The following is a 20,048-nucleotide window of genomic DNA, read 5'->3' on the forward strand; positions in this document are numbered from 1 at the left end:
GAATAATTAATATAGATAAGGTAGTAGTTAAATTATATTACAAGTTAGCATCACCGTCGCAAATGCACATTAATATCTAACAGAGATGATAACTAACGAATAGAATATCTAAGCAAAATGGCACGTGATGGATAGCAATCTTTATTTTGTAGATTAGAATGTTCTGTATGTATTTCGTTTTGCCAGATGTAGTGGTATGAAAGTTATATATAAATTGCTAAGTGATCTAGGATCCATTTTGTTAAAAACGCATACTTCGAGCAGCTGCTTTTTATTTCCCGACACCGTGTTAAAATGGCTCTCGTTTACTTGTATGGATTGTGCAGAATATATTAACGTTACTGATTAGTTGATTATAAATTAGCCTTAGCCTTGTATAGTTATTAACATATGCAATTTTTAGAGAACAGATATATTTTTAAATAGAATTTTTAGATATATTCTGTGTGATTTTCCTCTCCTCCTCTAGTAATAGATATGTAACAATACTACTATTATTATTATTCTCACTTTTGTGATTAATCTGCAAGATTTTAGGAAGAAATTTGTAAAATTATCGAGAGTACAAATTTGCGATCGACTCGTACAATTACGATTTCCGACGTTTGAATTATCTTACTGCCGTTAACGTGTCGCTCGACGTTTGAGTTGTAAAGTAAATTATTACTCAGAATGTAACTTAAGAACGTGAAAATTTTACATTTAAGCATCGTTTCTCCATTTTTTGTTGCTTTTGTTATTAATTGTACAGACTGTCTTATAATTTGTCTGAAACATTTCAACATATGTATGTATCTACATGCTTCATAAACTACCATTTGTTTAAAATGTATATAGTACCACATATTGTGGCATCTAAACATTGAATTTTACAGTCATTTATATATTCACTACAAATAAGACGACTGCTACGACTTAAATCTTCATCTGTATTATAAAAAAAATTCCACAATTTTATTCTTAATAAATATTTGATGTATAGCATGTGACTTAGAAAAGTAAATAAAGATTTCCGAAACCACGAATCGCATGCAAGTTATTTCAAAATAAAAAAACTAACGGTTGATTTTTAATCTACGGCAACTTGTTTGCATTTTGATAATGCTTCGTGCTTAGAGAAGACACATCCAGCAGAAAAATTAATAATGCTTGCGAGGGTTATTTGAAATATACTGAGCATACCTGTGAATGCTCCTGTGGGTGCCCGTGCGGCAACGCGAGGCACTATGTACTTGAGTGCCCCCATACGGAAGATATCCGTATGAGGGCTGGTCATATCGACTGGACAAAGCCCGCAGACCAAGTACTTAGAACACTTGCAGCAAGTAAAGGAAACTTTGAGACTTTAAAGGACATGATGGAAGTAGTTCTGGGTCTCTTTGACCTTTAAGCCCGGTGGTTACACCAGGCTGGGTCCTCCTTTGCTGGGAAGGGGACCGCACCACCCATTCAGAGAGTATCCTTCTCCTCTGGTAGAGTGCTCTAATGTGCGGCCTTGACCGCACCAAAACACGTGTTAGAGGGTCGGACTTGGGAGCGATGAAAGCAAAGAAGGCATTAGGGTTGGTGGCCCCATGGACCCAGCAGAACCCGAGCCAGAGCACTTATCCCAGGCCCGATTTTCGATGTCTAGGAGTTCGGTGCCCACTGGGCGATGGACCAGCCTATGATTAGAACATCGTGTCTTAGTACTCTGTAGTGCCATTCGGCGGAGCAGAGGCATACCTGTGAAGTTGACCAAGGGAAATTGCACTTAAACGCTTCTCTATGTAGTTCCTCTGAAGTATGATGCACTTTTTAAACTTTGCAGACTGTGGAAAAGATAGTCTCATAACATCCATTGTCACTATCTGAAAGGACAGTGTTGAGAACAAGTGAAAAGAATTGCGTGATTGCCACTCTGAGTTGCACTTTGACAACTCTTCGGAGGTAGGCTCACTACTATTCAAATAACCCTCGTAATCAAATATACAATAAGGTTAACTTCTAGTCTATATATTAATGCAATCCAACACTCCTGTTTTCCACACAAGGATTAGTTTATATAGAAACAAATGTGGCAGCTGAAGTTTTCACAAAAATTTATTTATCACAGAAATTGAATGTTCTTATATACCTTGTTTATAACATTTTTATAATTTTTAACATAATTATATATATATATATTCCTGATCCATTATGTACACTCACCAACATTTTCCAAGAAAACAAAGGAAATTATTAGCAAATAATATGTATATTATGTATATATATAAATTATGCAAAAGCACAAGTATTGAAATGAAAATTTATACAATCTACACTTGCTACTAATTACACATTTAAATCTTGGAAGTTAAATGTCCCCAGATCGTTTTTTTTTTTTTTGTTTGTTCAGATGAGGTTTACGATGTCTTTTGTAAAGCCTGGAGAATTAAACAGCTAATTGCCAAATCACTTGAGCAATTATTGCTAAAATTAGGTGGAGGAAGACGTACGTACACACACATTCACTACTATCACAATGTCGACATCGTTTTTGACACGCGTATCCCCGGATACGCTCACAATTTGGGATGTACTACCAGTAATATGTGATAAGTTTTGTAAAGAACCCATAAAACTTGAAAATTAGCAAATGTATCTAGGAACATGCGTCGTCAGTACTGCGAACTAACCACGAGACAAGCTAGCTGATAAGAAAAGCACTGATTGCACACTCTCACGGGTTTGTTATGTCCGTAGCGAGGTAACGGGACAGAATTGGAGCTACACCGGGAGCAAAATATCTGAAACGAGTAAATATATAAAATCTCGATGAAATCCAATTCCGTGATATATTTGGTACGCTAACAAAATTTTTAATTTGTCATGCACTTAAAAGTAAGAATAAGACCCTAAACGAGAAAAATTTTTTAAATGCTTACTTTTCCGCAGTTTCTGCAGTGATGGCGACGACGTATGATGGTGAAAGGAGCTTTGCAAGCCATACAGTGTGCGGACAGGTTATCGGGAAGCCACGGAGGAGGTTCTGATAGGCAACAGAACTGATACTTAGCTATTGAACATTTTTAAATTTCATATAATTAATTCTTTTTTACTTAACCTATACTTCCACCTACATAAGCTTCCCTCAACTAATAATAATTAAACAAGTCCAAAATAATTTAATTTTTTTTCATAAATACCTCTTCAGTATATTGCAATATATCCAAAAACAGTTTTGTAAAATAATATATTATTAGAAGTTTTACTCTTTATAACATACCCTGCAAATTTTCGGACGAGTGAACGTCTGTAGAAGATATAGAAATGCCTGGAACCATTTCTTCCGCACTGTCTACGGAAGTTCTGTCCCTGTCCGTGTCTTCCGTATCTATAATAATGTTTGAAATGTCTCCGATTTCTTCTTCGATATTATTGTTTTGGTGGAATTCGCCGACTTCCGATAAACTGTCGTTGTCGCCGTCGGTCTTCTGAACCAAATTTTCCTTAGTACTACAGGATTCCGAACAGTTCATTTCAAATACATTTTTTAGAATATTTCTTAGGTCACTTGCATAATTGGTTTGAAGTTGATCGGCTACTCCTGCAAGAGAATTTCGAAACTTATTTTAATTGGCATAATTAATTTCTGTTAAAAATTAAAACAAACCTTAATGTTAAATATACTGTATTTGTCAGATTTCTATTAATTCTCTTGTGTGTTATGTATAAAAAATATTAAAATGTTTGACATAATAGCGAGGTTGAGGCCAAAGTTTTAAATGCGAAAACGTGTACGTCAGACGTTCGGCGCCGCTTTCCTGTAAACCTAGAATTTTGACAACGGTGTTTGGAAAGTCAGTGAAATCACACTCGAAATTCCAAACGCCGTTGTCAAACTTCTAGGCTTACAGGAAAGCAGCACTGAACGTCCGACGTACACGTTTTCTCGTTTAAAACTTTGGCCTCAACCTCGCTAATATCCATTAAGTAATGAGCTGTAATTTTAAGAATATTTACTCAAATGTAAGATGTCCTGTGTCACAATACAATGCATAACACTAAAGGTTTGTTACTAATTCCATTGTGTTGCTTTAATGATTTTATTAGACTAATATTTGTAACAGTAAATATTTAAGAGGACAGCTTATCATTACTACTTGGATAAAAAAAAACTCAAAAGAGTGCCATGTGACTTTTTTTGCAAAGTGTTGCATTTCCAATGGTTCGAATGACACAGAGGACAATTGCATGTGGAAAAATGTGAGCATCTAATCTGGTGTTTCCAACTTCTACCACAGAAGATTGTGGTATTTATTGCACAGTAACTTACTTTACTGTGCAATAAATAATGAACAACTTGATGTCAACAGAATCAGTTCTGTTAGTATAAATGTCTCTCTAGTTGTCTATTTTTCAAAAAAATCCATGGGGAGGAGCATGTGGAAATTAAGGTGTCTTCTCTTTGAATAAATACAGCGTAGGTCTGTTCAAAGAGTTCGGGAACTTTTTGAATAGCGGCCTCCAGTTGGTTATTTTTTAGTCCACTTGGAGGCGTTGTGTCCACAGAAACTTCTTGAATAACCTCCTTCAATCCATTTGTTGATATCTTGTTTTGGTGATTAGATCCATTTATGTGAAGGGGTGTTTGTGGGGTACGGTGAAAAATCAGATCCGCGGAAATGAGCTCTTTGAAGGAGCAATGTTGTTCTGTGAAATTGTGTGAAACTCAAAAGTTTCCGTGAAGGATTTCCTGAGTTGATTGCCAAGGTTTATGGTGATGGTGGGTGAAACAACCCCTCGCCCCAAAAAAAGCTCGACAAGTTTGCTCAAATGTTAAGGTGATGTTGACCGTTCTTTTCAACGCAAAGGGGGTTGTGCATCACAAATATCTACCTACAGGCCAGACAGTCAACAAGGAGTACTACCTGGAGTTACGAGATAGTTCAGGCCATTTTTGTCTGTTCTTTGGAGGAGCAGCGAGTGGTTTTTTACCACAACGATGCACCAGCTCATTTGTCTTTCAGAACTTGAGTTTTTGGCCAAAAACAAGACTGCCGTGCTTCTACACCCATCCCACTCACCTGACCTGGCCCCGTGCGACTTTTTCCCATTCCCCAAACTAAAAAACCCGCTCAAAGGAAAAAGATTTGCCACCATTCCTGAGATAAAGAAAAATTTGACAAAGGAGCTTATGAGCATTCCAGAAGTGCTCCGGACTGTTTCAAAAAGTGGAAACACCGTTGGGGAGGAAAATACTTTGAAGGAGACCCTCACCAATAAATTGTAAGTATTTTTTCCGTAATAAATAAAGTTCAGGAACTTTTTCAACAGACCTCGCAGGTAACTGAAATTTTGGAGTAATTACTGTATTGAAAATTAAATAGCACTGTTATGCCTTGATACAAGTATAAATAAGATGTTTAGCAGTTTCTAATGATTGATAGAATAGCACTAAACAATATAATTTCACCAGTTTATATTCAACTGTGTAATTTAATGGCTACAGAAGTATGGAATGAAGAAAATTAACTCTGTAGAAATATGTAAAAAACGGGAAAAACTCTTTACCTGAAATACAAACAAATAGCCTATGTAAAAGATCATCACTACTTTTAAATTTTGCTCTAGCTTCGTTACGAGAAGCTATCTCGGCTGCTTGAAGAGCAAGTGCAATCTCTTCATCGTCTTGGCACTCTGAATTATAGGAGCTCGTATCGGGACTGAAAAGGAATTGGAAAATGAGATCTGTGTTTCAATTATGCAAAATTATTAAGAAAAATTTTCACCTGCTGCAATCCCAATCAGAACTTGAGGCACTTGACATACTGGGACAACTAGAACAATAGCATGACTGTTCTCTGTAATCTTGTAACCTGTTAACTTTGGGAATATTAAATGGTTTACTTTCATCCTCTACTAATTTTCTAAGCTGTCTATTATACACCGGTTTTTGACACGTGCACATTTGCGACAACTGTCTAGAGGAATTTCTTTCATTGCATGTCACATTACTATCACAACTACTATTTGATGTATTTCTTTTTCTATTTTTATATCTGATGGCATTCCTTCTTCTTCTCCAACGAGGAGGGATTTGTGGACTGTGGTCATGCAACGAGGGCTTCTGGAAGATTGAAGTGACTGGGAAGGATCTACTAAGCAGTCTGATTTCTAAAGGTTGCGTTCCTTGTTCTGGTGAAGAACCATAACTTGGCGGTGGTACAATTTCTAATCTTTGCATTACTTGAGATAACAAAGTCCTAGAAAGAGCAATCTCTTCGGCAGAACAAGAAGCTACATCCGAATCGCACAGACATTCTTCGGACCATTCGCCCACATTATTTTCGTTATCCTCAAGGCACATTATCTGATTGTGAGCTAAAGAAGTGGCTAACGCATCTACCAATTCAGTTTCACTTTCAAAACTTTGAACTGTATCAGAAGTCACATTACTACTATCATTATCACAATTTGTCCATTGTGAAATCTGGACTGTGTAATCACTTGCAGTATTCACTACGTCGTCACTTTGTTCGAGCGCCGATAAAAATTCACCCTCTAAAGGCACATCACTAACTTTATCCACTTGAGATAAGTTTTTCTGAACACAACATTCACTAATATCTAAACCAACCGACGATTCAAATTCTTTACTTCTGGATACAAATTCGACGGACTGCGATGTAATATGTTCGCTGGATACAATACTATTTTCCGGCACAACTTCCACTTCTTCTTCGCCTTTATTAGCTTCTAACTGATTGTAGTCTTCATTCCAAGCTTCATTGCTTTTTAAAGCATCGTCACCGCTCGACGTTTCGTTTTCTGGAGCAACTCCAAAATTGTATGCATAGAAGTCCTGAATGAACTGTTTGCAACTGCGATGATTTTGATAAAATAAATTTATATAATCTTCGGAATCTAAGGAGGGTTGATTATCTTTAGTCAACAAGCGCTCCGACACCAGAACGGTCCTTGGATCCTCTAAACTACACAACATCTTTTCTAGCAAATGTAATTCTACTTGTGATAAAGTCCATAACAAATCTCTGAAATATTTAAATTTATTTATTACTTAAATATACGAAAACAGATTATGTGTATTAAAAATTATTCTTAATAGAAAAATGTACCTTATTTTATAAAGAAGGCTGTAAAAAGGCCTAAAAAGTTCTGACATATCGGCTGGATCACAGTCAACATTTAATGTACCTTCGGGGTATAATAAAAGTCCCCTTTATATGGGAAAAAAAAGCCCATTATAAGAATATTATAAAAAAATGAAAAGTACATTTAAGGATATCTTACCAGACAATAGCGAGTCTCGGTATAGTAAACATTAATGACGGATCGTAGTCGTCTACCATATCTTGAGTCACTAATCCTATTCGCAAGGCTCTATAATATGTAAAACACAATTTTAATATATTTTGGACTTTATAAATATACAAAATTTTTTAAAAGTATATTATAGTAAAAGTGAACTACTTTAATGTCCAGTAATAATTACAAAAACTATTAAAGTTGTTAGTGCTTTCAGCATTATATCACCAATACAGTGCAGCGTGTATCTATAATTTATTGAAATAGCACTGCATAATTAAGGCAACCGAGTCAATATTTATTCATCTCTACGCAGCCATCTGTAGCTTTGTATAATATCATATAAGCAATGGTGTGTAATATAAACAATAATTCTTTGTTATAGAAAGCCAAAAACGGCTGCACCGAACCCAAAACATTCTTCGACAAATAAATACACGATCGGTCGTCTTAATTTAGCAGTTTGGTTTATGTAAATTGTACAGAATTTCTATAATTATTAATATAAATACTAATGCTTACAAACCAACCAATTATTAGCTAAAGAAAATTTTTATCTATATTTATCTTATTCACAAATTAAAATTTTGTAAAGCTAACTCACGAGGTGTAATATTCTAGAACAGGTCTTAAAAACTTTTTATATTTGCAATTCCCTTTTACCCAAGAAAATGTTATGCTGCTCCCAGTATATGGTATACAAATACACATGCCAAAACATATCCATTTGCCATGTATGTCAAAGATACGTACGCCATGCTATATGTACCTTTTTCAGCACAGACTTACTTTTATTGCTTCAGTTTGTAAATTCTTATATCCAGTAACACAGTTCTACAGTTCTTTCTATTTGTGAACAAACGTGTGTTCGAAACCTAAGGACGGATGACGTTTAAGATCACTTTCCGGCGATAAATCATAAAAAAATGTATTCCAAAACAGTTGTTTGATCTTATTTTGCCTTTTATTAAAACCAAAAGTATATACTAAAGGGATGGATGTGCTTGTTTATTTTTACATAAAGAATTAAATCGTACCACCACTATCATTTTTAATTAATAAATCCGTCGAGTGTATCTGTATGGAAAAACCATAACTTAAGTATAAACGAAAATAAAATAAATCTGCCTAATAAATAGAAATAAACTAGTAAATTTAGACCAAATACAATTAAGAATTAATAACAAATATCCAAAGGGGGAACGGCGTAAAATATCTAGAATCAAAATAGACGACAATCTCCGACGGCCCGATCAGATTTCAATGCAGGAGTATTTATATACGTTTACTGGAATACTTTAAAAACTAACGATACACCTAAACTTTGAGACAGTATTACACTATATATCATATATGTACGGAACCTAAATTAAGATACGGCATTTTCGTACAGAGTACAGCTTCCGACTTTGTTTTGTGTGACTCGAAGCTGGTTCGAACCAATCTTATCGGAGTATTACATAAACTACCTCATAATTCTACCGTCACTTTATATTACAACCGGGATAACGTCGACAAATTACACGTATTATACGGGCGGCGTGCCATCTGTGGAAGCCGCGGAAGTTATATTTTAGAAAATACAAGTACGTATCGTGTTATTATTTTCATATTTTAACATACTTTGAATTAATTAAAATTAATATTTTATTATAACCACATTATGTATCTTATTACAAATTTGTATACTACACGTGAAAAAAATGATAAGATTGCTATTGTATATTCAAATATAAATTTGTATATGCATATTCCCAACGGAAGTGCAGTATTGTCAAATACGGGATAGCTTCCACGCCAAAATGTTTGAATCGTGTAAGGCAGGCATTTGCGCACGTGCTTTACAGAGCACCAACCTGGCGGTTTAGCCGGTGGATGCTACATACCAAAATATTGTATAACGCTTCCAACGATTCTATCCAGGGCCAGCACAGTTTCCCTATCTTCAAATGTCACCGCAGTTATTAAGTCAATGAAAAATTTAGAAAGGAAAGTTATGTATTTATATTGAATACTTCAATTTCTCACCACAAACATAGTGAAATTTGTTCGTTATTGTTACCGACGACAAGAATGACAAATTTTCTTTATTTTATAATCGTCGATGCCGAAAATGCCACTTTGCCTAAATACGTAGAACAAAACTTTACCATTGTCAAATTTTTTGCAACCCCTACCTTCAATTACACGATCCCATTTTGGGTCGTAAACCACAGTTTAAGAAGCCCTGTTCTAGATTGTAGTATTAAAACGCAAATATGGCAACTTTAAACAGTTGAAAACATTTTTTTTGGTAATAATTGCCAGGAATTGAAATATTTCTGTTTGGTTTAGTACTTATTTGGCTTTTAAAAAAATAAAATTGGTTTGAAAATCCATCACCTCTGTAATGTCTCCGAAAACAGAATTACAATTTCTTGTTGTAAATGATATTCTTTTGCCGACTTTACGGGAACCATAGCACTTACGTAACTAGAAGAAAAATATAATTAAATATTTTAAAAGTTGAAACTTCATATAATTTAATTTAATTTAAAAACTTCACAAAAATCTTTCAATTACCACAATTCAAATTCGGCAAAAAGCCTATCAAATATTTTTAGAGCACCTTTGACCTTTAAAGAAAATAAGAAATTTCAAGAAAACGTAAAACAATTAAAAATTGTGAATAAATCAAAAATTATGTTAATCACTTTATCAGAATATCCTTGCGAATTTTTCAAAGACTGTTCCCTTAAGAGGCAACGGACATTGTCTAGTGATTTTGTAACTGCTTTTGCAAGTGGCCTCATTCTAGCACTTTCTAATTCTCTATTCATAATGTTAGATCCAGCTGCTAGACACTGTCAATAAAATCATACGTATTTAGTAATACAATAAAACAGATCGTTTCGCGACCAGGTTTTAAATTACGCTCACCTCGGCACCGAACCAAAGTTGACCCGCAAAATTTTCGTGTAGCACGTCGTCGGGAAACTTGACCCTAAAGTCTCTGTTGGCCCTCTGACTGGGAATGGCCTCCTCTATTATCTCGTTACAAATTCCAATCACCTGAATTAAGACATTGTACGTTAAAACGATACTCGATACGAAAAAAATCTGTACCAATAACCTCCAAATACGGTATCGTAAACAACTTATTAGGTCGTGTAAAATGGCAGCATCGTACAAAGAGGTTTTTTTTCAAAATGAACTACCTTGAAACATCTTTTGCCACAACGACTGATACATACACATACCCTTGTCCTCCTTAGTGCGTTGTTCTGGATTCTACTTACACGTCATACTAATGAGAAATAAACACATTTATCGTGTGTTAATTACCTTCTTTCTTCTTACAAACAATTAATTTTTTACTATTAAATTAAATTTTGTACACACCCTGTGTTTTTTTTTATTGTGCAATTAATTATATAATCCCATATTTTTTATTTACTTATTTATCAAAATCTAGATTTCTTTCAATTCCAAACTTCAATAACTTCGGTTTACCCACCCATTCATTAGATATCCATTGTGTGATACCGAATTAGCCATCGGTTACTATTTCTAGAAAGACCTTGTTCCCGTCCTAGACCTAAATCTGGAAGGCTGCCATAACATTTTGGATAAGCTAATAAACTTCGGATATAATTATATTTACACATTACACTATAGTAAAACGTACCTTATCCTGACACTGTCTCAGTTGGACGACGAGTTGGGAACACAGATCGGGGTCCGTTCTACCGTCGAAGCTGTCCAGTTCCGCAGCTACCATGTTCAGTTCTTCGTCGGCCCAATAGAACTGTGATAATTTTGCAGTATCATCCTTCTGGTTAATAAAAAGGGATGTTATTAATTCAGTAAAATGGTAATAAATGAACTTTTAAGCTTTGTTGTTATAAATGACACAGTGAAATTTAACAATACGCAAACCGACCTATTTAAGCCGTTATTAAGATCATAATGAGATCGATATTATCGGTAACAATTGATAAATTTAGGGGAGAAAAATTATGAAGAAAAACAGCCCGGCATCATTATCTGAGTCATCGTATTTTTGTTATCTTTAAATTACAATTTAGGATATTATTACTGCAGGCCGGTGAGTCACGCTTTAAGAATTTTTCCCCCATTATCTGTATATCACGGGTTGCAAAAATTGCACAAAATTACTATCGTAATTAATTCCCGATCACGGGTTAGATAAAACTTAACGAAGATTATTGCATAGATAACACTTATCTTAATTAAAAAGAAAAAAAAAACATTTAAATAGTTAAGCTAGAAGAGTATTGCATCATTACTTATGTAACGTGCCTTCTTAGAAAAGTGTTTTTATCGTACGTAACGAGCTAAAAATCATTAATTATGCTTAAGAAAAACATATTGCTTAATATTTTCTTCCAAATTCTCTCGTAATGCCACTATTAAACCAGAAGCTTTGTTTGACGAAAAATTTAGATTAATTCAAATTTATTTTTTTAACATTAACAGAAACACTTTAATGTTTCATTTCGAGGCATTATTATTACATAAATTACACAGAAGATTGTATTTTATAATACTAAACTAACATTTTGAGAATATACTTCTTACACAGCCCGCTTCTTAGGCTAATTTTACGCAGAAATATTTATACAAATCTAGAAATTAAATTAATTTCTATGGATTTTTCCATCTATTACAAATAGATTTGAAGCGCAATTAATAGTAAGTTACCAAATTTAAATTATTTTGAGTCTGTATAAATGCTTACATTATTTTTTTTTTTTACCGATATTCAAATGAACTACTTAGGAATAAAAATTTGTTTAAGGCAAAATTGTATAATAAATAAAAACTACTTGTAAAATAATTAAATGTTTCCTTTTAATTTGAGGAAACGTTTTATGCCTTTAGGTTTTTTTAAGCTTCTAATTTAGTCCCGGTTATCACGACAGTTTTTCCCTCCCTCCCGGTATATTAATCCGACACTACGAGTACTATGTTACCCAATTTAATCCAAAACAATGAGAACTTAAATGCACACTACTGCTCGGTGTTTTAAGTAAGATATAAAAATAACATTTGTTTTTTTTTTAAAAAAATTGCACAATTTCCTATTATTCTCCATTAAAATGTTATTTTTAATTACTTTTCGCCAGTGTATTACGTAATATTGATTTGCAAAACAAGCTACGATTCGTCATCGCTGCATTCGTACCGCGAGGAACCGTTTTATTTCAAATTAAAAATTAGAAATTTCAATGAGAAGAAACTATTTTAATTTACCTGCCATTTTTCCTTCAAAACACTACAACAGGGGGGGAAACTGATATTATTAAGTCTATTTTACAACAGTCTTATTTTTCTAAAGAGAGACAAACACGGAAGTATTTTTAAATGTAATCTACACTCGTCGCAATTTTAATAATACAAAATATCAATACTACGGACGAAATAAATCAAAATTCAAACTGGCAACGGAGACAATAAGAGAAATTCAAAAGGTTTAGTGCGGTGCTAAACCGAAATGCCTCAAACAATAAGAATTATATGTAATTATAATGAGGTCAACCCGCAAGCTTTTTATGATAATTCCATTTGCAATACAAAAATCATAAACAGTATATAGTAATTCACAGATAATGAGGGGTGTTTTTTTTTATTTAAGATGATCTATTCACATCTTAAATGCAAGGGTGCGCGAGTATGCATTGATGTTTTACAAGAGGGTGCTCCGCTTGAATATACACATTTTATTTATGTAGGTCTTTTATATTTCGACACAAGATATAAAATATATCACTTATTGGTTCAAAATATCTAGTTAATTCCAAAACTAAATTGGACATACACCACACAAAAAAAAATCTAGCAGTACCAGATTTCAACATATATTATTAATGCAATACAAATATTTTCTAGATTAAATATTAAAAGATTCTTTTCCGGGAAAAAGAATATTTTAAATAGACAATAGGCAATTTATCTTTGTACGTACGGTTACAAACGTTCCGAATTAGATTTGTTTTGGGTGGTTAGCCATCCGACGTAAATAATTACATCAAACGGTCTAAATTCCGTCGAACGGACTTTCACGTGCGGTTCAAAACTAATACAAAAGTAGCGCGGGTGTAGTCGTGCGTACGTTTGTATACAATTCCGCATTAAATAATACTTAAAACGTTCATAAAGCAATTCTTTTTACTCGTTGCTAATTTTCATTTTTGTAGAGCTTTTGTAAATTTTAAACATTAAGACTGCCGAAATTGACCACATTTACGGGAAGTCGCCATTGTGGCAAAAAAGGAAGCAATAGAGGAGGATAATGTAGCGAAAGGCGTGAATGTGCTAACGAAACAGAGATGGCAAACAATTAAAGACGTCGAACAGTTATTATTAATTAGATTGCGATTCTGTTTCGGAGGCCATCGTATGCGAAAAGGCCAGACTGTTGTATGCCGATCTTATTAAGAAAATACCTGGGACGAGTGCTGGCATACTTAGTGATTTTAAGACCGGCAGAGATGGGTTCGAAAAATTCAAGAGGCACGCTGGCACAGACAGCGAAAGTGCGAGTTTGGACAAGTCTGGTGCCGAAAAATTTGTCCAAATTCAAAGATTACACAGAGGCCGAAGGATTCATTCCCCAACAAGTCATTCATTCATTTAATATTAATTTATTATTTTTAATACTAAACACTATATTTATTCTTTATAAAATGCGTTCTTGGTATGTATTATGGTGTGTCAAGAATGAATTAATTTGGGTTTACGTCGATTCATATGGAATTAAATAAAACAATATTAACATTTAGATTAATGTACAGTACTTAACATTACTACCCATTGAGCACTTTTTCGTGCATTAAAATCAAAAGCATTTTTGAGAAAAAACACTGTTTAATGTTTGACACAGTTACTCAAACATTCAAAAAAATTCACCACGACCGCTGCATCTTCGTACCATTCCACCCAAGTGGAACAACCAATATCACAAACACAACCGAGCATTTTCTAACGTTGAAACCAATCTGAAAATTAATCCCGTGTAAACAAACTAGTTTTTATATAATTATAGTTTAATTCTGACTACTTTACAGTTTTCTGTTTTATGACTGTATTTATAACAACCTGGTAAAGTATTTCTGTTTACATTACATTTCCATAGAGATAGAACATGTTTAAAATTAACATTTACTCTTTCGCAACATAATGGACTCTATACACTTGGTTTGATTGAACAGGAGAGTTTTCGCGACAATTTTTCCAGAGAAGAAACAAAATATAAAGAGAGATTTACTCAAGCTCTTCTAGTTAAACCCGTACGGGGTGGGGGTAAAAGTGCTTGTATGACTCTGACGTATATTTTGAATTTATTTTTTCTATAATAATAGGACGAAACTCTGAGACGGACTCAAAAGCCAAAAAAGTATTAAGATGTACTTGCATTATTATTTTTTCACTCGAACAAAGTGGTGAAAAACACGGCGGTAGATCTGCAATTCAAACTCGTGGTTGAGCAGCTGTCTTTTCGACTTAGGACACTTGGTATAAACAATTTACACCTGTTAACAAGCTTCGTCGTGTATTTGAAATGAATTCGATCATTTATAATCCAGTATTAAAATTCTAAGTTAATTTAAAAACGGTTTCGGAGTTTGTCGATTCTGCATAATATCGGGAGAAAAATTCTATAGATTATAGGAATCAAAGCTTCTCTATTGGATAACACATCTTTTCGTAAAATGCATAAGGGGACATTTACAAAATAGAATTTCATTCATTATCCAGTACTCGAAAGAGTAACCACCCCGTTCATAGGTAGGATACATTAATTCAATGTAAACTAATTTTAATTGACGACCTTTCGTTTTAATTTAGCGTGGTGATCTTTTCAATCCCTGACCTCACCAAATGGTTTTGGCCTTCTGACCCCATTTGTCTCTTTTATGGACTTTCCTAGGCAAACTAATAAACGATAAGTTTATTGCTATTGTTGATCGTTAAAGTGCGTGATTCACGAAATTCGAAACTTGTTGCACCTTCCTCGTGCCAAAATGCCCGGCAGACACGCCATTCCCAACTTAACATAAAAGAACAATACCTTCGAAAAACGTCCCGAAAAATTAATGCGCAATTAAATATTCCGTTCACGTGATCGAAATGACGTTCGGGCTCGTGCTGAAGCGATCGTGGCATTGACTCCTCTGACGTCATTCGGGGAGAGACGGTTCCCCTTTCCCCTGCCATGACGTCAGAAACGGGGGAACTTTCCGTATTGTCGATATTCCCGTTTTCGAGGCGTTTCCTCCCTTTTTTATTTTTTTTTTTTGTATAGGAAAAAAGGGCGCATTGCTGGTTTGTTCCACTTCGTCTCTTCCACGATGGCAATGACCAAGGAAATGGGATTTCTATACAGGTTTTCTAACAGCATTTTCTAACGTTTGGCTGCTGTTTGTTTCTATTTAGTGCGGAAAGTTTTCAAGTTCGCTGCTCCCATCAAACATTTAGAGCGTGTACCAAACAAAACTGGGATGGAAGAACGGAAAATAAAAAAAAAAAAAAAAACACGAAACGCACTTCGCTTGACACAAAGATTAAAAAAAAAATTCTTTAAAAATTGCGTATTGTAAAAAGTCGTGTGGGAAACTTCTAGAGTATTATAATTAAACGTTTAAAAAAGAAAATTCTACTTTGTTCGGTTTACGGCGACCTTTCGATAGCCGAAAGACGTGTGGGTGTACGTGATGAGGCACACCTATGTCACCTACTATGCACACGACCGGTTTCATAAGTTTTATTATATCGTTACAAATGATACTTAATAATACTGTATTTAAAATAATAAAAGTGTTTTTATAGTAATACATTCACTAGATGCGTAAAACATTTTTTTTTAAATTAATAATAATTTAAAATTCCATCTCTCTCCGCCAGAGTTCGTGTCGCTGTTGCATTTTAAAAATTGAATTATTATTAATAAATAATCAGAGTACGAAAACATAAATTATATATCTTACAAATCCGCGTAAATTCTTAACGTAGTAATAACAAACTTCTACGTATCTGAAATAATATAACAACAAAAAAACTATAACTTTGCAAAATAGAATTTGTTAGATTTTTTGGGAGCAGACGACTTCTTCCAGAATCCGGTCATGTCCTTTAAAGTCCAGGATGACGTCACGCAGTTGCTAAGTAACCGGATACAATCCGCATCGCTGCCTCACGTGTTCCGCGTCTTCCAATCAGGATCACTCATTCCGAACGATTTAAAAAATATACATTTAAACAAACAATTCTATCGATGAGTAAGACTAATAAATTATATTTAATCTTTAGCTAGAAATCGTCGTCTGTTATTTTTTTACAAGCGATACACTCGGAAAATAGGCTAAGTCAGCACCGAACTGTGCAATGCACGGTCACGTGACAAAGCAAATCAAACCTCAGTCGTGATGACGTCAGGGAGAGACGAACAGGTTCTGAAGGTCCTACTAATCCCCAACCAAGGAACTCGTACGAGGAAAGAGGATTTATTTGCAGCACGTTCATTGATCATATTTCTATCGATTTTTGAAACTTTTGCACGCTAACCGATCACCTGCGATATTTGCATCCGCCGCTTGCTATATGGGACATTATTATGGGTCCATAAACAGGCAGTCGGCTTGACCCAAATCGACGGAAGCGAGTATTTCCGGAACTGCTATGTTTAGCTCGAAAAATCGCGATTTTTATCATTAATAAAGTATCAGTTCGGGTAACTAGCGGGAAAAAAAAGTTTAAAAAATATAAATACTTGCATCCGAAACTCCCCAGTTATTTAACAGATAATCACCCTTTACTAGGACCTCTAACGTACCCTTTCTTATAGGAAAAATTAAATAAATATAACTGTGCAAGAATGTTTTCTATAAATAACATTTCCTCGTGGTAGAAGCTATGTAAAAAAAAAAAAAACATTTTCGGGGCTCAATTCGTCAATGTAGCACATCGTCCATAATTTCAATTGAACTGTAACAACAATACAAAAAAAAAAAATAGTTTATAGAAGTAGAAATTCGTCTTCTACGTTCCATTTAAAAGTGTTTGTGTCGAATTTAATTTCTAGTAACAAAAATATGGAAAGAATTGTTGGGCAATACAAAAGTTTATCCAAGCATGTCAACAACATCCTCAATTACATCCTTCCGTTCGATTCTATGCCGATTTTTATTATCAAAAAAAGGTTCATTCACAGCTTAATCCTGCAACTAAACAATCACGCGAAAGTATATATAAAGTTAGTGATCTCATTTTTTTAATAGTTCACACATCAATGAAGATAGTGATGTAGAACAAGAAACAAAACAAAAATTGTATAGATATATATATACAGGAATTAAGTTTATACAGTTGTAGGCTTATTTCTAAGAAGAAAAATAGAAGAAAAATATCTCATAGACTGAACAGTAGCAGTTATTTAGGGCCATTGTTATACTTATTGATCAGTCTAACAACACTGGGAAATTGTTTACAAAAAAAAAATTTTAACTGTTAAGCTGTAAAAATATATATATATTATTAAATAAAACAATTTTATAGTTAAATATTTATTTTATTTTAATTTAAAATAACATTTAATAATTCGGTAAGAAGAATTTTAATTTTTCGCGTTAACATAAGACCTATAACATTAGTTAAAGAACAGGTTGGTATCAAGTTTTATACTAGAATTTCAATATAAAAATAAAAAGTACAGAGTGCGAATTAAATATATTTAAAAGACGATAATTTAAAAAGATAATACATTATTAAAATATTTTAAAATATTTTAAATTTAATTTTATTGACTTCGGGATACTTTTATATATATTTTTCCGCTTTGGTTTCGTAATTTCGCTACATATTGATAGAAAAACGCAATTTTGACGTCAAAACAGGGCGCAAATTTTAGTAATCAAAAAGGATTTTTGGGTCATTTGTTCGATTAAAATGGTGCAATAACGTGTTTCGATCTACAGAATTTATAATTATATACAAACAACGAGTGTAGAGGCTTTAAATTATGTCTTAGAATCGTATAATCCGCCATATATTCGAGAGCGTGGATGCTACTATATTAAAGGCTACACCATTGACTTTTCAAGGATATTTTCCTGCCACATACACAACTAAATAACTCACCTTTGGGCGACAGAACCACTTTCTTATCGATTCCATTCTTTAAAATTGTTAACAGTTAACAAATTCAAATATGATAGAAGACTAAAAACGAGATAAAACAATCCAGTACTTCTGCTCGGCCTGCATCTCGTAATTTACCTTCTCTATCTGTCTTTCGGTTGTTTCAGGTCGACGCCAGATGGCGAAACCATCGACTATCTCTGTGTCCTGTGACGTCAGCTAACGACATATTCGCGGAAGTGATTCCGCACACGCAATTACGTCAGCAGATAATAGTTAAATGGCGTCGTCTACGTCTTCCATCTCGTTCTCGCTTCGTACGAAGTATTAAACGATTAAAAAAAAAAAAAAAGTCAAATATATTTTGTTGTATCGATAATATATAAAATGCAAAATTTGTTTAAAGTAAAAAAAGGACAGCGACCCCTGCGTCTTTAGTAAGAATAACGATAGCTGCGAGACTAAGAAAGGTTTAATTACGAACCGAATTCATTATGTAAATTTAATTATTGAATTTTTTAATTTTAATTTATTCATTTAATTAGTTATAATTGTGAAATTAGTATTATTAATAAAGATTAAAGTATAATTAATGATGACACTTTGTAATGATGTCTGGACAACATTCTTATGACGTCATGCGATTTCGATGTGGAAACGAAGAGACGATTGATCGATTGCGAATTTAACCGAAATACTTAAGCAATTATCTACCGAGATTGCATACTTTTTTTTATTTCTCGAAATAATAGATATCTGTAAATACTTTGCAATGATTAAACAAAGAGGAATAAAGTTTACTTAAATATAAATTGATCGTATGGCGATAGACGTGTCGTACAGATGTTTACACCTTCATTTTTCTCTCGGCAAAATTAAATTTTAGGAAAAATTAATGTATAACATTTAACTTTAATCCAGTCCTTTTTCTCGGATAAGTAACAGGAAACTTTATTTGTTACCATGCGGATGCGTTACGTTGCATCATTTATCGCGTAAAGCATAAGGATGATTCAATACTCTTCCTTTTACGGATTTGGTTTTTTATGTAAATGTAAACTTTCTAATATAAAACGAAGTATCCTGATATAGAAAGACCAATGAAAGTTACAGTTTACATAAATTTTATTATTGTTCTAAACGCCATTATAAATATCCTCCATTATCTTCCTTTACCAGGCAAATGGCGTCACGGCTGAGACCCTTCTTTTTTATCGTTCTGGAGAGGATTGTAATGGTTATTTTTACTAAAATTGTTAGTCTAACGTACAGATTGCCGGTTATTACTCAGTATCACGGGACTTATCGTTTAGTTACTTAAGCTAATCTTTTACAATAGACACTTAAATTATTTAGATAAATAAAAGCGACCTTGAAACGAAGGCTTATTGTCTGTTTTTTGAACAGATTTCAAACGTAATGACGTCACGGTTATTGCCTCACGCTAAAGATTATTCTTTTAATATTTTAGGGGAGACGATTCGTAAATAGAATAACACTTAACGGGTTGTTTATTTATTATAATTACGCGTTACGTGAGTTCTGTGATGCGAAAAAAAAAATATAAATGACGAGTTGATTTTGATAATTAGGTCATTGAAAATTCTCTTCCTTCGTGT

The 20,048-nt window shown here is 33.7% G+C and overlaps 1 protein-coding gene across 2 annotated transcripts; it reads right to left on the bottom strand.

The window, feature by feature from the left end:
- Positions 1–2,020: 2,020 nt before the first annotated feature.
- LOC136976059 (lateral signaling target protein 2 homolog) lies at positions 2,021–18,568 on the bottom strand. Of its 2 annotated transcripts, none has more exons than XM_067271250.1 (13): positions 18,430–18,568; positions 10,958–11,104; positions 10,210–10,341; positions 9,984–10,133; positions 9,853–9,905; positions 9,673–9,762; positions 7,276–7,365; positions 7,101–7,202; positions 5,754–7,016; positions 5,536–5,687; positions 3,248–3,568; positions 2,907–3,037; positions 2,021–2,768 (listed from the first exon to the last, which is right to left on the bottom strand). In XM_067271250.1, the coding sequence occupies exons 1-13, from the start codon at positions 18,463–18,465 to the stop codon at positions 2,640–2,642; spliced, it is 2,796 nt and encodes a 931-aa protein (XP_067127351.1). In that variant the 5' UTR covers positions 18,466–18,568; the 3' UTR covers positions 2,021–2,639. The 2 variants fall into 2 exon arrangements, with proteins under 2 accessions (XP_067127351.1, XP_067127358.1); XM_067271257.1 differs by lacking the exon at positions 18,430–18,568 and adding an exon at positions 15,365–15,808.
- Between the last annotated feature and the right edge of the window lie 1,480 nt (positions 18,569–20,048).

This window comes from Centruroides vittatus, unplaced genomic scaffold, assembly GCF_030686945.1.
Source record: "Centruroides vittatus isolate TY-2023 unplaced genomic scaffold, ASM3068694v2 contig_1109, whole genome shotgun sequence".
Lineage (NCBI taxonomy): Eukaryota > Metazoa > Arthropoda > Arachnida > Scorpiones > Buthidae > Centruroides > Centruroides vittatus.